Source organism: Eleginops maclovinus, chromosome 11 (assembly GCF_036324505.1).
Source record: "Eleginops maclovinus isolate JMC-PN-2008 ecotype Puerto Natales chromosome 11, JC_Emac_rtc_rv5, whole genome shotgun sequence".
NCBI lineage: Eukaryota > Metazoa > Chordata > Actinopteri > Perciformes > Eleginopidae > Eleginops > Eleginops maclovinus.
Window position 1 is genome coordinate 9,582,774 of NC_086359.1, and position 22,596 is coordinate 9,605,369.

General features: G+C 47.8%; 1 protein-coding gene across 2 annotated transcripts in view; it reads right to left on the reverse strand.

Moving 5' to 3' along the window:
• svep1 (sushi, von Willebrand factor type A, EGF and pentraxin domain containing 1) overlaps nt 1–22,596 on the reverse strand; it is a 69,936-nt gene that overhangs the window by 1,375 nt on the left and 45,965 nt on the right. The window contains exons 11-45 of one of the 2 annotated variants that reach the window (XM_063894636.1): nt 21,037–21,168; nt 20,544–20,735; nt 20,329–20,450; nt 20,140–20,245; nt 19,845–20,048; nt 19,507–19,740; nt 19,267–19,428; nt 18,689–18,850; nt 18,123–18,284; nt 17,248–17,336; nt 16,082–16,178; nt 15,764–15,877; nt 15,421–15,534; nt 15,135–15,336; nt 14,858–15,015; nt 14,513–14,711; nt 14,115–14,290; nt 13,821–13,945; nt 13,597–13,726; nt 13,080–13,250; nt 12,694–12,867; nt 12,483–12,602; nt 12,211–12,387; nt 10,788–10,872; nt 10,477–10,668; nt 9,875–10,042; nt 9,006–9,675; nt 6,040–8,750; nt 5,681–5,915; nt 5,261–5,416; nt 4,603–4,666; nt 4,062–4,235; nt 3,475–3,651; nt 2,779–2,958; nt 1,316–1,486 (exon numbers count right to left, since the gene is read on the reverse strand). In XM_063894636.1, the coding sequence (XP_063750706.1) occupies nt 1,316–1,486; nt 2,779–2,958; nt 3,475–3,651; nt 4,062–4,235; nt 4,603–4,666; nt 5,261–5,416; nt 5,681–5,915; nt 6,040–8,750; nt 9,006–9,675; nt 9,875–10,042; nt 10,477–10,668; nt 10,788–10,872; nt 12,211–12,387; nt 12,483–12,602; nt 12,694–12,867; nt 13,080–13,250; nt 13,597–13,726; nt 13,821–13,945; nt 14,115–14,290; nt 14,513–14,711; nt 14,858–15,015; nt 15,135–15,336; nt 15,421–15,534; nt 15,764–15,877; nt 16,082–16,178; nt 17,248–17,336; nt 18,123–18,284; nt 18,689–18,850; nt 19,267–19,428; nt 19,507–19,740; nt 19,845–20,048; nt 20,140–20,245; nt 20,329–20,450; nt 20,544–20,735; nt 21,037–21,168 (8,505 nt within the window). The remainder of the gene's footprint in view (nt 1–1,315; nt 1,487–2,778; nt 2,959–3,474; nt 3,652–4,061; nt 4,236–4,602; nt 4,667–5,260; nt 5,417–5,680; nt 5,916–6,039; nt 8,751–9,005; nt 9,676–9,874; nt 10,043–10,476; nt 10,669–10,787; nt 10,873–12,210; nt 12,388–12,482; nt 12,603–12,693; nt 12,868–13,079; nt 13,251–13,596; nt 13,727–13,820; nt 13,946–14,114; nt 14,291–14,512; nt 14,712–14,857; nt 15,016–15,134; nt 15,337–15,420; nt 15,535–15,763; nt 15,878–16,081; nt 16,179–17,247; nt 17,337–18,122; nt 18,285–18,688; nt 18,851–19,266; nt 19,429–19,506; nt 19,741–19,844; nt 20,049–20,139; nt 20,246–20,328; nt 20,451–20,543; nt 20,736–21,036; nt 21,169–22,596) is intronic. The other variant, XM_063894635.1, reaches the window with a different exon arrangement.

Below are 22,596 nucleotides of genomic sequence, written 5' to 3' on the forward strand. Positions count from 1 at the left end.
TCAAGTGTCTGCATAACAAAGGAGATATTCAGTCCCTTTCTGGGAATGAGAGGAAATAATTGTTTCTACATCCTCATGCACGCATTAGAACAGCAGCAGCGTTAACAGTGCAGGAACTCAGCAGCTGGTTGGGAAAGGAGAGCCTGGATCCAGCCCTTCTTTTCATATTTGTAAAACATGCGTGAGGCCATTTCATACATGTCAATCTGCAGCTTCTTTCTCCAGCTGATGAACACGGACGGAGGTGTGTGATCTCTATGGATGTGTACCATTAGTTCCTTCCTTTATACTTTTCCAAGGATGAAGCTAATTCCCCTCCACCTGCCGCCCCACACATTTCAGGGATATTTGGTCCGTCTTGTTCTGCTTGTGGATCCTCTTTGAGAAGAAGCGTCTATGTGTTTTTTATTCTCATTTTAAATCTGATCTAGGTCATCTGAGCCTATTGCCAGTCTAGAGATGTGTCTGTTTTACTTCCTGTTTATTGTTTTCTCACTAAGCAGATGAGACACGGTTTATCCTTTCTTTACTGGGCTGGATCCAGACTATAGATATGAATCATATATGAATCTCTCAGTCACATGTGAGAGTGCTGTGTCCAGCCTTCAAAGGGAGTTTTAAGTTGGTGTTGTATGAGGCATTGTCTAAAGCCAGTTTAGAGAAGTAGACAGGAGAATCAGCACCAAAGCAAGGCTGTGTGGTGGTGCGGACGGAGGCAGCAACAAAACATAATTTCTAGCAACTTAAAGAAAGGCCGTCCTAGACAAAATCAATGTAAGTTTAAGTGTCAAATATACAGAGAATTTTTCACTGCTCTTATCAGCTCTACATTTTATAATTAGGATGGAGAACTTAGGTGCTTTTATCTCCATCTCTTCTCCGAGCCGACCTTCCACCCAGCTCTTCCATCCGAAGCCACCGGACTCGTTAAAACAAAACTATATTTCAGGTTTTTTCAATAGAGTCTGGTAGCTTGTAAATGGTGCCAGTGCCACTCAATATCTAATGTCTGTTTCTCCAAAGGATGGGCGTGATCCCCATCTACTACCTCAGAAGAACCTCATACAACCCCACCTCAAAACCTCCCAACTACCCCTTTGACTGGGAAGGAGGAAAGGCATACTGTTCTCATGCAAGTGGCGTCAGTAGCCATTAGGGGACAGAGAGAGCATATCCTTCAGAAAATCCTAGAAGTTTAGGATGAGCAGGAGCGGTCCATATGAGGATTAAAAAGAAGGGAAGCAGCACGGCCGTGTGTTGCAGAAGTGGACAGAGAGAGGAAGCAGGAAGTGTCCCGGAGGCGCTCTCTCTCTACCTCTGCATGTGGGAGGCGGCGTCCAGGTGCCGTTCTCCAGACACCTGCTCCTCCCGACGCCCTCCATGGCGTAGCCACCAAAACACGAGTACACTGCCACGTCCCCGAACTGGAACACCGCCCCCCGCACCACCCCATGGGCCACGTGGAGTGGGGGGCCACAGGACACCCCTGCACAACAGCCCAGAAGGGACGACCCACGAGTTACTCACTGCACGCTTTCTGTCCTCTCTGTCTGGAGGTAAAGATGATCGCTTCCTCTACTGAAAGACCCTAACAGCTGATAAGATCAGTCTTCAGTTTGAGCGAAGAGGCCATTTGAAGTAAACAGGGAGTGGACAAAATAAAAGAAACACCTTAGAGTGCTGAACAAAAGCAGCTTATTCTTTCTCTGGAGACAGTCAGAAGAGGAAATAAAAACTGATGCCTCCCAAAGTTCCTCTTTCATGAAGAAAACTTTCCTCCATCATTATCTTTTCGTCGCCTTGTCACAGAATCTTCAATCAAACAGATATTTGCTCTGAACCTTAGTCGGTGTCTGCAAGATGAGCCTCCAGAAATAGGGACAGGTCTTACTTAATGTATTATAAGGTGTTGCTGTTATTTTGTCTACCCCTTTCAAATCTGTAAAACACTAATGAGGAAATTGTGTCCATTGAAGGAAATCGAGCGGTGTTTTCTATACCCCTCATTACCTGTGAAGACAATGAATTTCATGCAAAGCATCCGGGTGTGTCTGACACTTCAGTGATCCACCTTTCATCATACATGCATACAGGACAACAAACAGCACGCAAACACAAACAACGAGCCATAGCAACAGACGCAGCATTGTGATGCATATTCAGGGCGTAAGAAAGATCAGAGGATTATGGGACAAAGGTTGCCATAGCAGCCACCGAGGAGCCTGTCATTAGCCCAGCGTAGAGGAGACCGTCACGGTGTTTGATGCACTGCTGTTTGTTTCCATTAGAGCTCAGAGACAGAAATCAGAGCCATGATGCTTCCACAGGCAGCCGGCAGCATGCAGGTGGAGACGAACACAAGGGGAGCATGCAGACGTGTGCAAATATAAAACACACAACTTCTATTCGATTAACTCAGGAATTACGATGCGGTTTGCTAGTTGGAGTACATATCGTTATCCTCATGACATTTCATTGATTTCACGGTGCATGTTTAAATCACATGATCTCAATCTCAGACTGAGTAAGGAAAAGCAAAACAATACACATTTAAAGTACAATAAAGTGCAAATCAAGTAATAAAATAGCTTTCAAAGATATATTAAATATGAGTAAAACAGAATTCAATGTAGAAAATATGCAATGGATATTCAGCAATCTAATATCTGTCAGTATTTATGTTTCACAAATAGAATTGAAATGAAACAAATAACGTTTTATTTGCATTTTTCCCAAAGAGGACATGCACAACGGTTCCCCTTCAAACGAGATACGTACTCTCACACACGGCGCTGATGGGGCTCCAGGTCTGGTCCGGCCTGCAGGTGACGGTGCCGCTGCCTCTGACCTGCTGACCTTTGGGACAGGGGACGCGCACCGACTGTCCCACGTGAAACTCCTGCGGGGCCCCGTCCCTGCTGTCCCCCCTCCAGCCTGGAGGAACCGGGCAAGACTTGGCTGCAAGGAACAGGTATGAAATGATCGATGAATCAATGTTCGTCCGATTGACACACGGGACGCGGTTGCATGACGTGCTGTAGGATTTCTATATGTTTCTGAGGTGATGTAACATATCAACGAACATACAAAGAGATGTATACAATGGGCCTAACACATATTTAAATGCAACAATACTTTGGATTATACACAACATTATTTATAAATTAACTTCTTCGGTGGATTTGAATAATACATTTCCACACATCCTTATGTAAGAGTCTAGAAATATGTCTTATTGACCATTTTGTCACTGGCTTTGTTGTGAAACAGATAGGGAAACTCAATGCTGTGAGTGTTTGCTCGCATTGTGAGATCTAAGTGTGGTAATCGTTTGCTAAGTTTGTGTAAGCTAACTGATGCAACAGTGATTGCGTTGTCAAGCTGTTAAGTCAAACAACAGGAAACCAGAGTGGGGTGCAGGAAGACAGTCATTAAGTCCTATCGAATCAGTCGCTTTGCATGAGTGTTTCTCACGTTGGCAGGTGGGGAACGTGGTGCTCCAGGCGTTGCCCCCCATACACACCACCAGAGAGTCTCCCACCAGACTGTAGCCCTGATCACACAGGACCTCCACAGCGCGCCCTGAGTTCAGGCTGTGCTCCAGCACTTTGCCGTGCAGCACCTCCCTCGGGCTGTCGCAGCCGTTGGCCACTGACAGGAGAGAAGAGTGTGGAGACGTAAATCATGACACAGGAAGAGAAACGGTACTCTAGTAAACTCGGGACGTAGGTAGAGCTGTCAAAAAACTACTTTTTGTTTATTTGTTTTGCTGTGTATATTGGATTTCAGTTCAGTCGTTAAGTTCACTCAAAATCACAAATAAATATGTAGAAGTTGAAGAAAAGTTGAAAGAGTGTATAAGGTAGTTTCTGTATTGTTAATACATACATTAAATGGTGGGTTGGAGTTGAAATTCATGTTTAAAATAGTGGGAAACGAGGGAGCTGTTTGTCACAATATTAAAATGTGTACTAAGTAATTAGATCCTCGAAGATGACTTTCATTGGACGCCAAAACAACACTTCACTTTTGATTTATTGCTCAGAGGCCGGCCTTCATACCTTCACATGTGGGCGACGGCAGGCTCCACGTGCCGTTGGCCAGACAGGTGAGAGCCTTTTGGCCGACCAGCTGCAGGCCGGCTCCACACACATAGCTGGCATTGTGCAGGTGAGTGTCGCCTGTCGTCTGGACCTGAGCATGTTGTACTGTGGGGGGGGGCCCACAGGACTGTGCTGAGGAGATAATAGACAAGCATAAACCTGTCAAAGGTGTGTACTTAAAAACAGGTTTAAGAACATTCTGAGGAAGTCTGCTCACACAGTCTTTGTTAAGATCAATATTTCCTGAAGTATGTAGGTTTTTAGGAATGCTTGCAGGACTTCAGGTGTTGCCTTGAGACACAACTCATGAAACATTACTAAAAATATATGCATTTTTGTGCACATCTGCAATGTTTGTGTGTGTGTGGGGGGGGGGGGGGGGGGGAGAGTCCTGTCTTTGTAGGTGTCAATACTCTTGAGGTGTGACTTTTTAGCAATAGGATTAAATATTTGACATTCTTCAAGACACTTCCTTGTCGTGCCGTGTTAACAAACCTACCAACACACACTGGCTGGGTGCCACTCCATGTTCTGTCTCCCTGGCAGGTCCGGATCGAGTCTCCCTGTGAAAAGAGGAACACGATGTAAAGAAACAGGAACTGAAGGAGACCTAAACACAGCAAAGTGTGGAAATATCGATCCCCGGAGAAGCAAGAAACATGACCCATGATCCTGAAACAATGAAGCTTCTTTTATTTGACAAAGCTGCTATTACAGTCAGCAGTTTGAGTAACAAGCACTCATTGAGGGGAGCATTCAATAGCAGAAGCGAGATGGATGTGAGCGCACAACAAATAGTGACTCAGCTCCTTCTGTTTTCCCTGTAACCGCACACTCCATAGATTGCTGAGGAGAAGTCATGTGACTTTCTGTAATCTGATTTTCGCCTCAGCTCAGTCTGGTGATTAAATTCCCATTAAAGGAGAGGAAGAGTAAGGCCCTTGTTTTATTACAGGGGATGACTCGGCACAAAGCAACCATTTAACTCTATACAAATCACAAGTTTTTAGGAGTTAAAAACATTTTGAAAATATACTTTAAGGTTTTAAAGTTTCACAGGAAAGAAAAATCTTTTTCTGTTCATTTCCATAGTTGTGTTTTTTCTTTGCTTTGTGATGCTTTTTCCACTCCCCTAAACCTGGCCTGATGAGCAGTACCTTCATGTCAAAGCCAGGCAGGCACGAGTACATGACGAAGTCTCCGTAGTTGTAGCTGTCCCCCTCTGTGATGCCCTGGAGAAGAGGGGGGGGTTTCTCACAAAACACCAGCTCGCAGGACACTGAGGAGATGCTCGGAGCCCAGCTTCCACCCAGCTGATCACACAATACAGACACGAGAGGAGAGGGAAGCACTTCATTATTTTCTAATTGACAGAGGAAACGAGCAGAGACAGAGTTGTGCAAAGCTTGTAATTCAAGCAAACTGATATCTGCCTTTCTCGAGAGAAAAAGCTTTTTAGAAAATGAGGAACTTCTTTTCATGCACATCAAGTGCCAGAAGGATCTTGTTAATGATTATTCAACCAGGAAGTCATTTTGAGATCAGAGATCTAATAGCTGACCAACATGTTTCCTTACCAGACACTCAGCTGATGCTGCCCCCTGCAAGTGGAGCCCAGCAGGGCAGGAGAGGGCGATGGTGCCCCCCACCGGAGTGAGCTCCTTCCCAGTGATTATCAGATGGGGGATGGAGAAGTTGGCGGGCAGCGGGCAGGGGGCGGGGCTGCACCGGACGCTGTGTTTGGACCAGGTGCCGTCGCTCTGGCAGGACAGCGAAGCGGTCTGCGAGGACAACGTGAAGCCGTCCTCACAGCTGGAGGGGGGGAGAATGAAGACAGGGAAAGAAAATAGTAGAAAGAGATTTGGAAAAACGTGTTAACACAAACAGAGCTTTGCACGGTGGGGGCTGCCGTTAGAGTAATCATCCCGGTGTCTACCTGTATGTGACCTGGTTTGGGAAGGTGAAGGCGCCTCCCTCCACCTGAGCGTGGGCTACAGCTGGAGGTGTTCCGCAGCTCATCGGCTCACAGCTGATTCTGGGTTGCCCCCACCTGCCGTCCCTTCCACAGGAGAGGTGTGGAAAGCCCTTCGGCTGGTAGCCGGGGCGACACCGGTATATGACAGTGTCTGTGAAGGTGTTGCTGCCGCCCTGCAGTACAGCGTTGGGCACTGTCGGCGGGGCAACATTGCACCTCCCCCGGCCACACACAGGCACGCCGGGGCTCCACACCCCCCCCTTCTCACACACCGCCAGAGGGGGACCCAGCAGCTTGTAGCCTTCGTCGCACTGAAAGAGCACTCGGTCTCCGCAGGCACGGTCCTGACCCTGAACCACCCCGGATTTCAATGTGGGGGGGGCACAGACGCAGGGCCGACACTGGGGCACCTTGCCCACCCAGGACCCCCGAGCGGAGCACCGCAGGATGGGGTCCCCGGACACCTCGTAGCCATCGAAGCAGACGTACTCCACCACGTCGTCGTAGTGGAAGCTGGAGCCGTTCAGGAAGCCGTGGCTGATGTCCTCTGGTGGATCACAGCTGATGACGTCGCAGCGAGGGGGGGGTTTGTCCCAGAGTCCATCTGACTGACAAATGTGTGCCGGATCTCCGTTAAGTGTGTATCCCTCATCGCATTCATAAGTTACCTTGCTGTCTACGCCGTAATCTGAGCCCAGCACCCGCCCGTTGGGGATTGGTGAGGGTTTGCTGCAGCGGGCGGGTACACAGGTCGGGGACTCGTGGCTCCAGGAGCCGTCAGCTTGACAGACACTGACTGATTTACCTTTCAGGATGAACCCGGGCCGACAGCTCAGCTCTATCTCTTGGTTATAGCTGTACTGCTCTCCTCTGAAGGTAATATCTCTGGGGACTGTAGGAGGACCACAGGACACTGGCTCACAGCGAGGCTTCTCTCCCTTCCACCTCCCATCCGACCCACAGGCCATCGTGTCAATACCCTTTAGAACGAACCCAGCACTGCACTCGTACTTTAAGACTTCGGGATACACAAAAGCTCCCTGCGCTGAGCCACTGGCAATAGCTCCGGGGTCACCGCAGGAGACCGGCCGACAAACCGGGGCGTCATGAGTCCACAGCCGAGCAGACACACACTGCCTCACAGCCTCCCCCTCCAGCTCATACCCTTCCTCACAGCTGTACCTGACCATGCTGCCGAAGGACGAGTCGGTCACATTCACCCAACCGTGCTCCGGACTCTGTGGTTTCTCGCACTCTGCCGGGGTACAGGAAGGAGCCGTGCCGTTCCAACCTCCGTCCTCCAGACACACCAGCCTGGTGGGGGTTGTTAGGTCATATCCTTTGTGGCAAAGGTACTCGATAAACGTCCCGTGGAGGAAGCTCAGGTCCATGGGTGAGGCTGATGTGTCTCTAGAAGAAGCATCAGAGGGTCCTGACACCCTGATATACTGCCCAAAGTCAATGTGAGGAGGCAGGCCGCAGTCGGAGGGCACGCAGAGCGGGACAGAGGACGACCAGCCAGACTCCTCACAGGTCAGGTGGTCCTGGCCCACAAGCTGGAAGCCGGGGAAGCAGCTGTAGAAAATAGTGACGCCAAAACTGTGATCCTGCCCCTCTACGAATCCATTCTCAATAGGTTGGGGGGGGTTGCACGCTATCTGCACACAAGCAGGGGGCTCGATGTCCCACTCCCCACTGGACAGGCACGTCACCGTCTCCGGGCCTTGGAGGCGGTAACCACGGCGACAGGAGTACATGGCACTGTGACCAAACTGTAGCTTGGTATAGACTACCTTTCCGTTGACTATCTGTTTGGGGACTGAGCATTCGATTGGGCGGCAGGAGGGCACGCCTCCTAACCATAGCCCCTTCTCCCCGCAGAGGACAGTGGAGTTCCCCGCCAGATGGTACCCAGTCTTGCAGCTGTACAGCGCCTTGCTGAGGTACATCAGACCCTGGACGTCAACAATGCCGTTAGAAATCTCCAGCGGCTGAGGGCACTCCACTGGGATGCACTCTGGGTAAGGACTGCTCCACTGGCCACTGGCTAGGCAGGAAACTGAGCCTTCCTTCCTCAGAGTGAAGCCGTCCATGCAGGTGTAGCTCACCACGGAACCAAAAGGGAGCGGGGGGGAGGGGGAGGAAGGGCCACCGAACGACACTTCGGGCGGGGAACCGCAGAACACCTGCTTACACAGGGGAAACGTCTCATTCCACTCCTGGGACGGGGTGCAGCGGAGGATCCGGGCTCCCTCCAGGACGTAGCCATCCTCGCAGGACAACTCCACCGTCCCTGACTCAGGGTCCAGGCCCTTCAGGACCAGGTGGTTCTCCTCCAGTGGCGGCTCGGGACACTGAACCGGCGAGCAGCGAGGACGCCTGGACTTGTCCCACCTGCCGTACTTCAGACAGGTCCATGTGGCGTCCCCGGCCAGCTCGTAACCCTCGTCACACACGTACTGCACTTTCCGGCCCACCTGGAAATCGGACCCCTGGTAATGTCCGTGAACGATGCTGGGGGGAGGGTCACAGGTCAGGAGGATACAGGCGGGGAGGTCGTTGTTGGACCACTGGCGGTTTGCCTGGCAGATTCTCTCTGGGCGACCAATCAGTCTGAATCCTGCATTACAGGCGTACGTCACCTTGCTGTTGAAGGTGACTCGACCTCTGACCTTTGGGGTCATAGACAAAGGGAGGTATTATTAAACATTTGAATATTATTCCCTATAAGAAAGGAATCATTTTAAAGGGATAAAGAGAAATTTAGTGGTAAAACTTTAATTAAGGACTGTATTGTTTTATTGATTCCTTTCTTAATTTTTTTTGGTTGTCAATAAATTAATAAAAAATACTAGGACAAAATGAAAAAGCCAAAGTTCTGACTTATCTATTATCTTATCTGAGCATAAAAGAAGTATGTGTCTCACCTGAATATATCCATTCTTAAGTGTAGGATGGGGGGGGCAGGTGACAGGTACACAGGAAGGCAGAGCCCCCCCCCACTCTCCATCGGCCTTGCAGGTCCTCCTCTTCTCCCCTCGGATCATGAAGCCTTTGTCGCAGCTGTACGCCACCACCGCTCCAAAGTTGTTGGTCCCGATCACATAGCCCCGGTCGATGCTCTCGGGCTTGGAGCACCTCACCGGGACGCAACCGATATCGAACGGGGAGGGCTCCCACTGCCCCCCCATCATACACCTCAGCGTGGCCGTGGTGTTGAGCATGAAGCCCTCTTCACATTTGTAGCTCACCTCGGTGTTGCTGGCGTATTTGGGTTTATTGACTGAATCTAGAATAGAGTGGGGGAGATCCGCCGGACGCAGGCAGAAGTTTGCGATACAGCGGGGGGCCTGCATGCCATCGGGGGGGGCCCAAACACCCTGAGCGTTACACACCATCCTGGAGTTGTTGCCGGCGGTGTACCCGTCGGTGCAGTAGTAGTTGGCGGTGTCTCCGAACAGCTGGTGGCTCTCGTAGGGCTCGGCGTGGGCAATGGCGGGCGGGGGGCCACAGGAGCGGGGGACGCACTGGGCGGAGCTGTCACTCCAATCCCCGCTCGCCAAGCATTCTCTGGTCTCCGGGCCAATCAGAGTGTAGCTGTGGAGGAAAGATCAGGAAATAGCGAAGGAGGTGAGATTTGAACATTTCATGTGATTATGGTAATATTTGAATTTAGCTGTAAAATCTGCAAACAGAGGAACAAATAAATACTACGGTGAAGGAGTTCCTCAAAATGACTCTACTTTATTCCATGACTGTCAGCAACATTAACTGAGAAGACTTGAAGCACATTTACCCTTCTTTGCAGACATAGTGCACCTTGTTTCCCAGCTCAAAGTTCTCTCCTACAGTCACAGCGTCTTTCAGGGTGGGGGGCTCCACACACAGGACGTTCACACAGCGGGGGGTGGGCCGGCTCCACTCTCCTGTCGCTTCACACACCACCTCCATGGAGCCCTGTGATCTTCGCAGGAACACACAGTATTCAGTTCACACACTCACTCCACTGCAATCAGAGAGTCACAGAGATGGATGCAGGACACTTTGTGATGACAGGTTACACAGAGCATCAAATGGAGCCCACAGTTTAAATTTAGGTCCCATCTGCACTGTGGTACTGCAGTGTGTAAAGGAAGAACTATCACTTGATGCAATTGTACTTTAACTTCAGTTTTATTTCAACCTAAAGGAGACCAATTATGCTCATTTTCAGGTTTCTCTCTGGAGTGAAGTTTGGGATTTGCAGTCCATTTACATGCACTAAAACCTAAAAAACACACTACAGGAAAGAAACGCGTATCAGAGCCCCTTTAATTATTCTAAGAAGTCATAAGGAATTGCTTTAAAACACTGATATAATGATACTGAACAGTGTGACTAACAGTAGTGTACTCATACCTGTATCCCTCAGCACAGGTGTATGTGACAGTGGACTTGTATGTGTTGGTGTTGAGGGTGTAGTCGGCGTTTTCCACATTTTGAGGCCCTCCGCAGGACACCGGGTGACACTCAGGCGGCGTCCCGCTCCACCTCAGACTAACGAGACACTGGAACTCATAGGGGATCTGAGGCAGGAAGCCATTGTTGCAGCTGAGAAGAAGGGAAACAACCAGAGGGGTTAATGGGAAACTACAAGCGTGTAATGTACACGTTTGTTATACCTTTTCCTCCTGTGATCAACACGGCGTTGTAGGGGATGCAAATGATACCTGAAAGTCACCTTGCTTCCATAGGTGAAGTTGTTTCCCGTCATAATGGAGTTCTCTGGGACGGAGGGCGGCGGGCAGGACAGAGCTGCAGGGCGACACACAGAGGATTAGGAATCATTGTAGAAAACATAATAGGACCAAACACTTCACAAGAAAGAACCTCTGTGCACATTTCCATAAGGAGAGACACGCTCACAGACGCCTGTCAGTGTTATTGATGGGGTGTAGATCAGATCTTGGCAGAGACTCCTTAATGCCACATTACATTGAATACTGATAAGATGAAAGAGGCACACAGGAAAGTGTTTAAATGGAAAGAAGCCAAGGTGGAGAGGCATTAGTCAATGAAGGGGTGCTTTAGTGATTACATTTTGCACTTCCATGAAATATAAGTCACAAGACAAACAGATAAAAAAGCTAAATCAAAGCTGCAACACTTCAGAATACAGGATTACACATTTCCCATAATGAGACCGCCCCTGCCTGGTAGATGCCCATGTATTTCAATATCCACCCCACATTACATGACTCAGGCTTCTCTGGAAAATCTCCAACTCATACAATACTGGATGTGTGTTTACTTCCCTAAAACCTGAATGCTATCGCCACACATTGGGTGTGCACTCTAATGCAAGGACATGAGACGGCCTGTGACACAAAAGAAAAGAGTGCTTGCAGAGAGCATCCTGCAGCTGCTTTGTATAGTTCAGAAGATATGTATTACAGTGTTTCCTTTAACTGTGATCCCTTCACTTTCGACATGACTGTCAACAGCCAAAGTGGTCCGACTGTAGCAGGTCTGAACCGCCTGCAGGCCTTTCTGCCAGCTGAACAGTGGGGAAAAAAGAAAGCTGCTTCTATAATCTCCCTTTTGTTGTTTACTTTTTTGCATTTTCATTTACTTAATAACTTAGAAATCCAGCTTCTGTCACGTTGGGTTGTAGCTGTGAGTACTTCTGCTTTCTGAATAATAATGAAAGACTGCGGTTAAACCTTTGTCGTTTCCTTTGGGTCTTACTCATATCCTTTTGGCTCCATTAGCTGATGCTTTGCTTAGGAAACTCCTTTGTAATAGTGAAAAAAAAGAAGTTGTTTGATAGCTATAATAGTAGGACTCTCTTCCTTTTAACCTTTATGTGACGTTAGGTATATAAAGTCACTATGTGTCTATTTACTGAGATATGCAAGCAAAACTTTGAGGTACAATGCATAACAAGAACAAAATATTCAATACATTGCACTTAATGACAATTATGTTTCTCTATACTTTTGGAAAAAGCTTTCCCCAAAACAGCAGGCCAATGTAGTTGATCATCAACTGTTACTCTTGCAGGATAAAGTATGTATCTGCTGTGACTTGTTTCAGCTTGCAGCAGGATGATGCATGCATTATGAGGCATAACACGACCACTGAACACCTCACCTCTGCAGTACGGGACAGCATCGTCCCAGCTTCCTGTCTCCAGGCAGAGGAGGCGGGACGAGCCGATCATCTCGTAGCCGTTCTCGCAGCCATAGACGACCTCACCGCCCATCAGAAAGTTGCTGCCTTCTCTGTGACCAAAATCTGGAGTCCCCGGGTCCATACATTTCACTGGCGCTGGAGGGACACACACCATTTTATACATGGACAGGTGAGAGTGTCAACGTGTCTCTAACTCTGACATGATTGCTTGTGGACCTGCGTCTCGTTACCTGTGCAGTTCTTGCCGTCTCCAGTGTACGGGCGGAGGCAGGTGCACGTGTAGGAGCCGTCTGTGTTCTGACAGCTAGCGTGTTCATCACAGTCAGATCCCAGAGCACACTCATCCACATCTGGACACACACACAGAAGAAGGTAGACGAATAAACAACAGGATTTTCTTTCCGATATATCGCTGATTTAAAAATGTTATGAATGAAGTACCGAGGCAGGCGGGTGGGTTTCCTCCCCACTTGCCACTGTTGCTGCAGTGCACCTTGGTGTCTCCCAGTAGGTAGAAGCCAGCGTTACACTGGTAGACCACTGAGCTGCCGGCCTGGAAGTCTGTCCCCTGTAACAAGCCATTCTCCAGGGGACGAGGGGCCCCACAGGACACTCCTGCAAAACACAGAGGAATATTATAGAGGAACTAACTTTAAAAGGCTCTCAAGCTGCCTACCATAATACCAAATCCAGCAGATGGTATACAGTAGATTCGTTTTGTTCTTTTTCTGAACAAACTTAGAGAAATTGCTTAGTTTTCTCATCATCCATTCAGGAAAGACAGTGAGAAAACATATGGTATTTACAATTCAAATACAGCCCCTTACGTTCACATCTGGGCAGAGGATGGCTCCACTCTCCTTTGTTCTGGCACTGCAGCACGGGCTCCCCCTGCAGGTAGAAGCCGGGATCACAGGACAGCTGCACCTGGGCCCCAGGACTCACCTCCACCGTGGAGACGTGCAGGTGGGGCACTGCGTTCTCCAGCTTGGGGCAATCTGGAGGGGTTTTAGGTATAGTAACTTAAACATTTTATTCCAAAACATTGTGCTCATCCACTACAGGGATATATTTGAAATTGAGGACATGGCTTTCAATAAAATCTGCCTAAATCTAAATGTTATGAGTGTATTTATTTCTGGTTAAAAAAAAGGTCATAAAAATCAGGTTGGGATTTACCCACACAATTGGTCATAATAAGGTCCTCAAATATCTGTCCAACAGGCTAAATCACAATCACGACAAGAGGCAACACATCTGATCTTCTTTCGGATCCAAAACATCACTAGATAAAAACATATAAGTAACTTTATCATTAATGGTAATATGTAAAGCCTCTCTCACCAGCACAGAACACACTGCTGAGGTTTACTTTGACTCGGCCCACCACTCCGCTGAGGAAGTCGGGCCAGGCGAAGACGTTCCCTCTGTGCGACACATGGGAGGCGGGACAGTTGCTGGACAGGACCTTTATCTACAGGAGAGAGGAGGGGAGGATCAGAAGGTACAAAATAAGAAAAAGTCAGATTCACAATTGCATTAATATTCACCCAGATGATTTCATGTACCTGTTGAGGTGTGAGGACACGGTCCCAGATGTTGAGCTGGCTGAGTGAGCCGACAAAGGATTCAACGGGGTTGAAGCCCTCGCCTCTCTGATCCTGATCCTGACCTAACACAAGTGCCCCACCGCCTACAGGACACATGTTAGAGGTCAGAGGTTACACACAACTCACCAAGAAACTATACTAGAGTTGCTATGAACATGAGAAGCTACAACAATCCAGATTTGTACAGAAACAAACATCGTTTTATTGGAGAAATGATTGCCGAATGTGAGGAGGTCGAGGATAGCACTACACCTGGGATAGTGGTGCCGACTGACAGGCCTTTGCCTCCGTCCGAGGGCTTCCCGTTGATGTAGATTCTCCAGTCACCGTCCCAGCTCCTCCAGGACACCCCGATGTGGTACCACTGACCCGTGTTCACTGCGGGACAGTCCGTGATCCGCTCCTTACCGTTCACATACAGCACCCAGCTGTAAGGAGGGAGGGGAAATGAGGTGCAGATTTAGAAGCACATACATATAAGATGCAGGGTTTAGGCATATAGAGTTAAATACAGATGTAATAAATGTTATAGAAGATTTAATAAACAAGAAAGAAAACATTAGTAGAAAAAAGGTAGGAGGTTTCTCTAGGAAAGGAACAAAAAAAGAGGCACACAGGATAGTCATTTATCATTTGTACACGTCACTGACCCGTTGTAGTCTATGAGAAGGAAAGCGTTGTCGCTGCCCTCCACAGCGTAGGAGACAGGCGTGCCATAGTTGGTGGTGTCCGAGGACCTCATCCAGAAGGTGCAGGTGATCTCTGTCAGCGCGGGCATCCCTCCATCCATCATTACATAACCGTGGATACCAGACACCTCAAAGTCCAGGTTGAAGGCCGGGGACATTTCTGAACATAAAAGCAGTGAATAAACATTTTGATTTGAGCAAATTATTGATGTTTGTGCTTTACATGACTGTTCTCGTCCTCCGGTATCAGTTAGTCGTACAAAAATACAGCATCTCCACGGTGATGTGCCATCTGTCCTATAGTACCTGTCTCACACCTGGTTCCGTTGAACCCAGGGAGGCAGCGGCACGTGAAGGAGCCGATGCCGTCCATGCAGCTGGCCCCGTTCACACAGGGGTTCGGGTCGCACTCGTCCACGTCCACCTCGCACAGGTAACCACGGTAACCCTCCACACACTGACACCTGAGAGAGGGCGGGAAGACACGGTACATTTACGTTTATCGCACGGAGCTGAAATGAAGTGCTTATCAGTAAATGAGTCACACATGCATATAGCTTCTTCCCATCAGAATTGTTAATACCTGAAGTTGTTCACAGCATCCAGACACGAGCCTCCGTTCAGACAGGGGGCGCTGTAACAATCATCGACGTTGATCTCGCAGCGATCCCCCGAGAAACCGACCGCACAGTTACAGGCGTATCCCCCCGTCAGGTCATCACACACACCTTCGTTCATGCAGGGGCTGGAGAGGCACTCGTCTATTTCCAGCTCACAGCGAGATCCTACGGGAAAGACAGAAAGCAGCAGGTGTGAACCAAAAGTGTACAAGAGTATTGATCTGTTATGCTGAGGAACTGACTCCCTACCTGTGAAGCCGCTGGCACAGCTGCAGGTGAACTTGTTGACCTCGTCCACACACACTCCTTCATTGAGACAGGGAGAGGAGAGACACTCGTTCACCTCCGCCTCGCACAGAAAGCCTGACACAGATGGGGTTGAAAAATGTAAAGTCAATAACAGATAGAGTATAAGCACAAAGGTTGCATGTTTTGTCTGCTGGAATCACTCAGTTTCCTGCTGCATAGGATAAAAAATGTAGAACAGTCAAGGTAAAACGACAAGAGCTTCTACTCAAGCTCACATTTCTTTTGAAAAACCTTTGAGAATCTCTCTTATCAATTAAGACTTTTCCCCTCAATGATCCCTTACCTAAATAGCCCTGCTTGCACTGACACTGGAAGTCTCCCATCCCGTCTTTACACAGGCCTCCGTTCTGGCACGGAGTCGAGTCGCACTCATCTATGTCGATCTCACACTTGGCACCTGGGAGAGAAATATCAGAGGCACTGTCAAACACTCATAAAACCGTGGTTGCAATTAATGTCAAACGAGAGTTACAGCTTAACACTGTCCACAAAGCAACAGGGGAGATGGGAGATATAACCAACGCTGCAATTATCGTCTTTGTCCTACTGTCAAATCAAGTTGTTGATACATAAACATCCCCCCAGGTGATTCTCTGTTTACCTGTGAAGCCGGCCATGCAGGTGCAGACGTATCCCGCCCCCACCTCCTCACATGTGCCCTTATTCTGACAGGGATTCAGGAAGCATTCGTGGAAAACCTGCAGGAACAGCCAATCAGAAAGGTCCGTCATACTTTTGGTTTTGAATATTCCTTATATTTTCAGTTTTATTAGTAATGTTTAATGCTGTTTTTTTTAATGCATTTTTGATTTCTTCTGCACATGTGTGCTGGTTCAGGTTCTCTAGATTAATATTCCATTTCATACTTGACTCTTTAATAATACCTTTAAAGAATATCTGGATACTTGCGGCTTCAAACTAAGCATCAAATTTCTGTCCAATACGTTTTTTCCTCATAAATGTTCTCAGAATTAATTGCATTATGTAACTAGAATGCTGAAATTTTGAGTTAAAAGCTGTTTTATCAATGAAAATTATCTAAATTAATTAGCAATTAACCATACACTGCCCGGCCAAAACAAAGGTCACTAATATTGGTTGGACCGCCTTTAGCTTTGATTACAGCACGCATTCGCTGTGGCATCGTTTCCACAAGCTTCTGCAACGTCACAACATTTATTTCTGTCTTGCATTAATTTTTCGCCAAGATCTTGTATTGATGACGGGAGATTCGGACCACTGCAAAGTCTTATCCAGCACATCCCAAAGATTCTCCATCGGGTTCAGGTCTGGACTCTGTGGTGGCCAATCCATGTGTGAAAATGATGTCTCATGCTCCCTGAACCACTCTTTCACAATTTGAGCCCGATGGATCCTGGCATTGTCATCTTGGAACATGCCCGTGCCATCAGGGAAGAAAAAATCCATTGATGGAATAACCTGGTCCTTCAGTTTATTCAGGTAGTCAGCTGACCTCATTCTTTGGGCACATTGCTGAACCTAGACCAGACCAACTGCAGCAACCCCAGGTCATAGCACTGCCCCCACAGGCTTGTGACCTTTTTTTTGGCCGGGCAGTGTATAGTCATTCCAATGTATCATAAACAAATACTGCTCATATGATCTCACAGGCAGTGGTACTAATTTGCTTATCTGTATCTATAACTTGTGTAAATACAGGTGTCTTATGATGGATTTCAAACATCAGAGACCTATAAGGATGATGGGAAAATATCCTTACGTGACGCCCAGTTAAAGACGACTAACCTGACTGCTTGCCTGGTAGTCCTCGATGACCTCCACCTCTGGAGCCGCAGTCACGCTCTCCTCTTTAGGAAGAAAACTGGAGCCAAAACCTGATGATGAAACCGGGAGAAAAAACAGGCAATGAAAGCTCAGATGAGTCGGAAAAAACCAACCGAGTATCTTTCCCTTCGCTACCAGACGGTTTTGATCTGTTTGAACAAAAGCCTGTATTCTTATAGATCCTGGCAGCAGGTCCTAACCACTGCTCATTCCCACACTCCAGGCATGCAGTGACTCATTTCCAACTGCAATAAAGTCATTTTGTTTCCATTTTCCCCCGTACTGACACGTGCGGTAATTGTTCTCCTCTTGGATTGATCAATCACAACATGGGTCAGACAACTCGAGTGATGGCAACAAATATTGAAAGTGTAGGAAAGCTGTCACCGAGACACTGAACAGTCCCTGTTACTGCCAACTCTCTGCTGACTTCACTTGGCATTTCCTGTAGAATCATCATTTATTTTACATGGCAACACAACACGGCAGAAGGGTGTTGAAATAGAAGTATGCCGTGAGAAAATCTGCAAATACGCCAACAATAATGAAATGAAATGAGTCATTATTGGAATAACATTGTCAAACCAGATAATCTGCGTCCATCTTGACACCTCCAGAAAAGAGGAGTCAAATAAAGTACAGTTTTTGGCAAGTTGATCTCCTGTATAATAATGCTGAATAAATCATCTGAATTACAATGTATTTTTCCGCAGGACAGCAACGGGGATTTCCTTCTGGATTTGTGGAGGGCATGTGTGTGTGTGTGTGTGTGTGTGTGTGTGTGTGGGTCTGTGTGTGTGTGTGTCTGAGGGTTTGTGATTCTTGTGGTTCCTCACTGGAGCAGTGCTGTATGGTGTTGGCACCGGTCACGGTGGTGGTTCCATAGAAGGGGCAGGAGAGGCAGTACGAGCGGCCGTGCTCGGGCTGGTAGTAATCTCTGGGACACGGGTAACAGGGAACCAGACCGGTACGGGAGAAATGCCCGGCCGAACAGGGGACTGCATGAGAGGAGACCAGAGCATATCAGATCAGAGGAGAGAAAAATAGCACAATTTACCAAAACATTTTCAAAAAAGTGACATTAATAAGTTGAAAAGTGTAGTTTTTTCCTATTTCAACTGGGAAACTTAAGTGGCAGAAACATTCACAGTTTCCAGTTTTATCATCCAACTTTAAAGGGCAAACACTTGAAATTCCAAGTTGGAATTGCCTTTCTGATATAATTGCACATGAATGGCAAATACCAGGAGACACGTTTTTGCGTAGCGGCTGGAAATATATTTGTTTATGTTACCTAGCAGCGTTTAGAGAAACTAAAGAATGATTAAGGCTTCCCAAAGTTAAAACAGGCAGGTTGATAGGACATTAAGGGAGTGCACTCCACACTGTCGGGCTGCATCACCTCCGCACTCCATCTCGTCCACGGCTCCTCTGGTGACGGTGGAGGTCTCGTCGGGACAGACCAGACACTCCCTGGCGCCGTATCCGGGCTGGAAGGAGCCTAGCGGGCAGGACTCGCAGATCTCCAAGCCATTCAGGGAGTTACTACCTGGCTTACACTGCCCTGCAAACACATGGTGAGCAGTATTCAGACACGGGAAAATATGAATGGGAAAGGGACAGTACAGATAGAGAGGGAAAAGTGGACTAACATTTCAAATAAAGATGCGATAAATACAAATGAAATGAATGAAAGGTTCACATCGGGAAAATAAGTAGCAGCATGATAAAGGTAAATAAAACATATACAACTAATAAAAAAGCAGCAAGATAAACTTAGTATATAGTAAAAGAAACATGTAAATCAAGCAGCATTTGTGACTCATTGTCACTTTTATCCTGCATGTGACGCGAAAAGAGCATGATAGCTGCCTCGCTGTAACAATTGATCAGTTTTTGGGTATTCAAATGAACAGATGCCATCAAGTTATTTGTAAACGCAGTGTTGACTTGAGCTCTGACAGCGTGTCAGCCTCTTACCTTTGCACTCAGCGACGCTGCGGGAGTGCAGGTAGGCGGTGGAGGTTCCCTCGGGGCAGGACTTACACTCCAGCTGCCCCTCCTGGTCCTGGTAGGAGCCAAGCCAGCAGCTCTCACACTCGTGATACTCCAGAGAGAAGTAGGTTCCCACCGGACATTGGACTGGAGAAGAATAAAGGATATGACAAACACAACACTTTTAAATATGATGAATTCTGGCGATGAGTTCTCCTTCCTCACCGCACATCCTGCCTTTGAGCACGGAGCCCGGCCGGCAGAACAGGGAGGGTTTCTTGCTCTCCAGAGATTTGGGATCAGCCACGATCATCTCTGAGGAAACGTGGAAACTGGACAGCGGCTGCCTGGCCAGCGTTCGCTTCAGACGGTTGGTCAGTTGCTCCAGGGTCCGCAGGAGTTTCTTCTGATTGGCCACCTCGATTGAGTCGTTCCTCGACAGGGGCAGAGGGATGCTTGCTGGGAGAACGGACAAAGTTTAAAGAACAACTCATAGTATTGAATATTAAGATATAAAATGAGAGTAAAACACAAAAAAGCACAGCATATAACATTTCATCTACCTGTGATGTTGAAGTAGATCTGGATCTTCTGGTCTCGGGTGGGTCCTCTGATCCTACGGTGCCTCTTGCTGCGCTGGTGGTATTGCATGCTGCTGTCTTGCTGCGGCTTGGCGAGCTGCCGGCTGCCCGTGGCAAAGCCTGATTCAAAGTAGGCGTAATCCTGGGCGCCTTGAGGACCCCAGCTGTTGCTCCAACCCCCTGGTGCTGATGGAGAGGGCAGGGAAATAGAAGAATGATGAGCTAAAATGATGCTTCCAATAAAATATGAGGGTTTATTTTTGGCTTGACATCTTACTTATAGAAAATCCATTCTCATAGTCGTAGTTGTACTCGAGACAGTGACCCTGGGACAACACCTCCAGCTTGCATGTGACGTCACCGCTGCTGCAAATATTGGGAAGCTTTGGAGAAGAAGAAAACATCATGTATTTAAGAGATGATTTAAAGTAGATAAACGTGTCTGTGTGTGTGAATATTTCCTCACCATGCCTCCCAGTTTGCTCTTGAACTCCCCAGTGAAGGACTTGACCAGGTCCACATCGTCACAGCGAGACGCTTTGAACAGCATCTCAAAGGGTTTGACTCCATTGTTTGCAACGCGGTTCACTGGGAGGACAGAAAGGGAATTAAAGCACATGTGCACATACAGAGCACCAAATATTCAGACAGGAAGTCTCACAATACACGTGCTGTGCTTACATGAGCAGTCGGGTCGGTCTGGAGAGTAGGGCGGCTCCCACACACCGTTGTAGGCGCAGAGGTAGCTGTGCACTGCATCCTGGGTAAAGCTGTAGCCCTCTTTACACTGGAGAGTACAGTTAACGCCATCCTCTTCTTCAGAGCAGATGAACTCTCCATTCACCGGGACGTACGGCTGCTCACAGGTCGTCCCTGGCACAAACAAGTCCAAACTCAAGGTATAATCTGCACGATTGCTTCATTATTATGAAACTATGCATTCTTTTCTTGTGATGAGAAAATGACCAATCCAACAAAACTCAAAAGCAAAACAAATGACGGACTATACTGCAGAGGAAAACAGTAAATCGAGAGAAAACTGCAAAAAAAAAGTGAAGAAAAATATGAATGACGACAAAAAGGGTTAATATTTTCAGATATTACACACAAAAAACTACATTTATACAACACAATTTGATTTAAAACACCACAGTGGGGTCTGTCAGCTCTGTACCTTGCACAGTCACAGTGATGTTGCATGTGCGGCTGTTTCCTGCTGCATCAGTCGCTGTGTACTGCACCAGAGTCTCTCCTACTGGGAACTCAGAGCCTGGAGTGTGGGTGCTGGACACTGTGAGGCGACCCCCTGACACACACATGCAGATTACACAGAAACATCATTTTTTGTAGTTTGAGTCAAAACTGCTACTCCAGCTGGCCTGCAGAGGGCAGTCTTGGTCTTACTCCATAATGAGTCACTCAGTAAGCCATACTAATGTAAAACAATGATATATTTACACCATGTCTGGGCATCACACAGCTGCAGAAAAATCCAGCTCCTGGGATTGTAGTTGGAAATTTGCTATAGTCTGGTTGGCTTAAAAAAAACTGAATGTGAACAGGTTGATGGATTGATCTTTGGGAGAAGAAGCGATGATGAGAGGAGTGTACAAGTGTATGAGTGTGTTCGTGTGTGAGAGAGAGAGATGCAGAAAAGATTTCAAGAAAGAAGGTGGGAAAACTGAGTGATTGACCTTTTCTTCTCCTCCAACTCCATTAAGGGTGGCGGAGACTTTTCGGACAGGGCTGACACACGTCTGGCCGCCTGGAGTCTGGTGTCTCCCCTTATATATAGCCTGTGTTTGTGTGTGTGTGTGTGTGTGTGTGTGTGTGTGTGTGTGTGTGTGTGTGTGTGTGTGTGTGTGTGTGTGTGTGTGTGTGTGTGTGTGTGTGTCTACCAAGTCGCAACTATATATAGCACTGGCATCAGGGTGTGGGCCTGGAAAAACAAAACACTGACGTCGAAGCAGCGCTGGGCTGACGTTGTGCGACCACAGCAGCCTGTTATTACAGTGTGTGTGTGTGTGTGTGTGTGTGTGTGTGTGTGTGTGTGTGTGTGTGTGTGTGTGTGTGTGTGTGTGTGTGTGTGTGTGTGTGTGTGTGTGTGTGTGTGTGTGTGTGTGTGTGTGATGGTGGTGCACCTCTGCAGACAGGTGGGGAGTGAGAAGTTAGGGGTACTGTATGTACTGTAGGTACATGCCTGCCTACACACAAACACATATGTGGAGGGTTTGTGTGTGTGTGTGTGTGTGTGTGTGTGTGTGTGTGTGTGTGTGTGTGTGTGTGTGTGTGTGTGTGTGTGTGTGTGTGTGTGTGTGTGTGTGTGTGTGTGTGTGTGATGGTGGTGCACCTCTGCAGACAGGTGGGGAGTGAGAAGTTAGGGGTACTGTATGTACTGTAGGTACATGCCTGCCTACACACAAACACATATGTGGAGGGTTTGTGTGTGTGTGTGTGTGTGTGTGTGTGTGTGTGTGTGTGTGTGTGTGTGTGTGTGTGTGTGTGTGTGTCTGTGTGTGTCTGTGTCTATCTGTCTGTGTGTATCTGTGTGTCGGTGTGTGTGTGTGTGTGTGTGTGTGTGTGTGTGTGTGTGTGTAGCCAGAGCCAGTGAATTACATGGGCCTAGCTGTGGGCTGGAACCAAGGAGCAGTCTGGTTTGTTGTCTGTCACCACCGAGGCTGTTTGGGTACAGCGAGAGTGCCAGGAGAGAGTCAGCCGGCTCTACGATATTGAC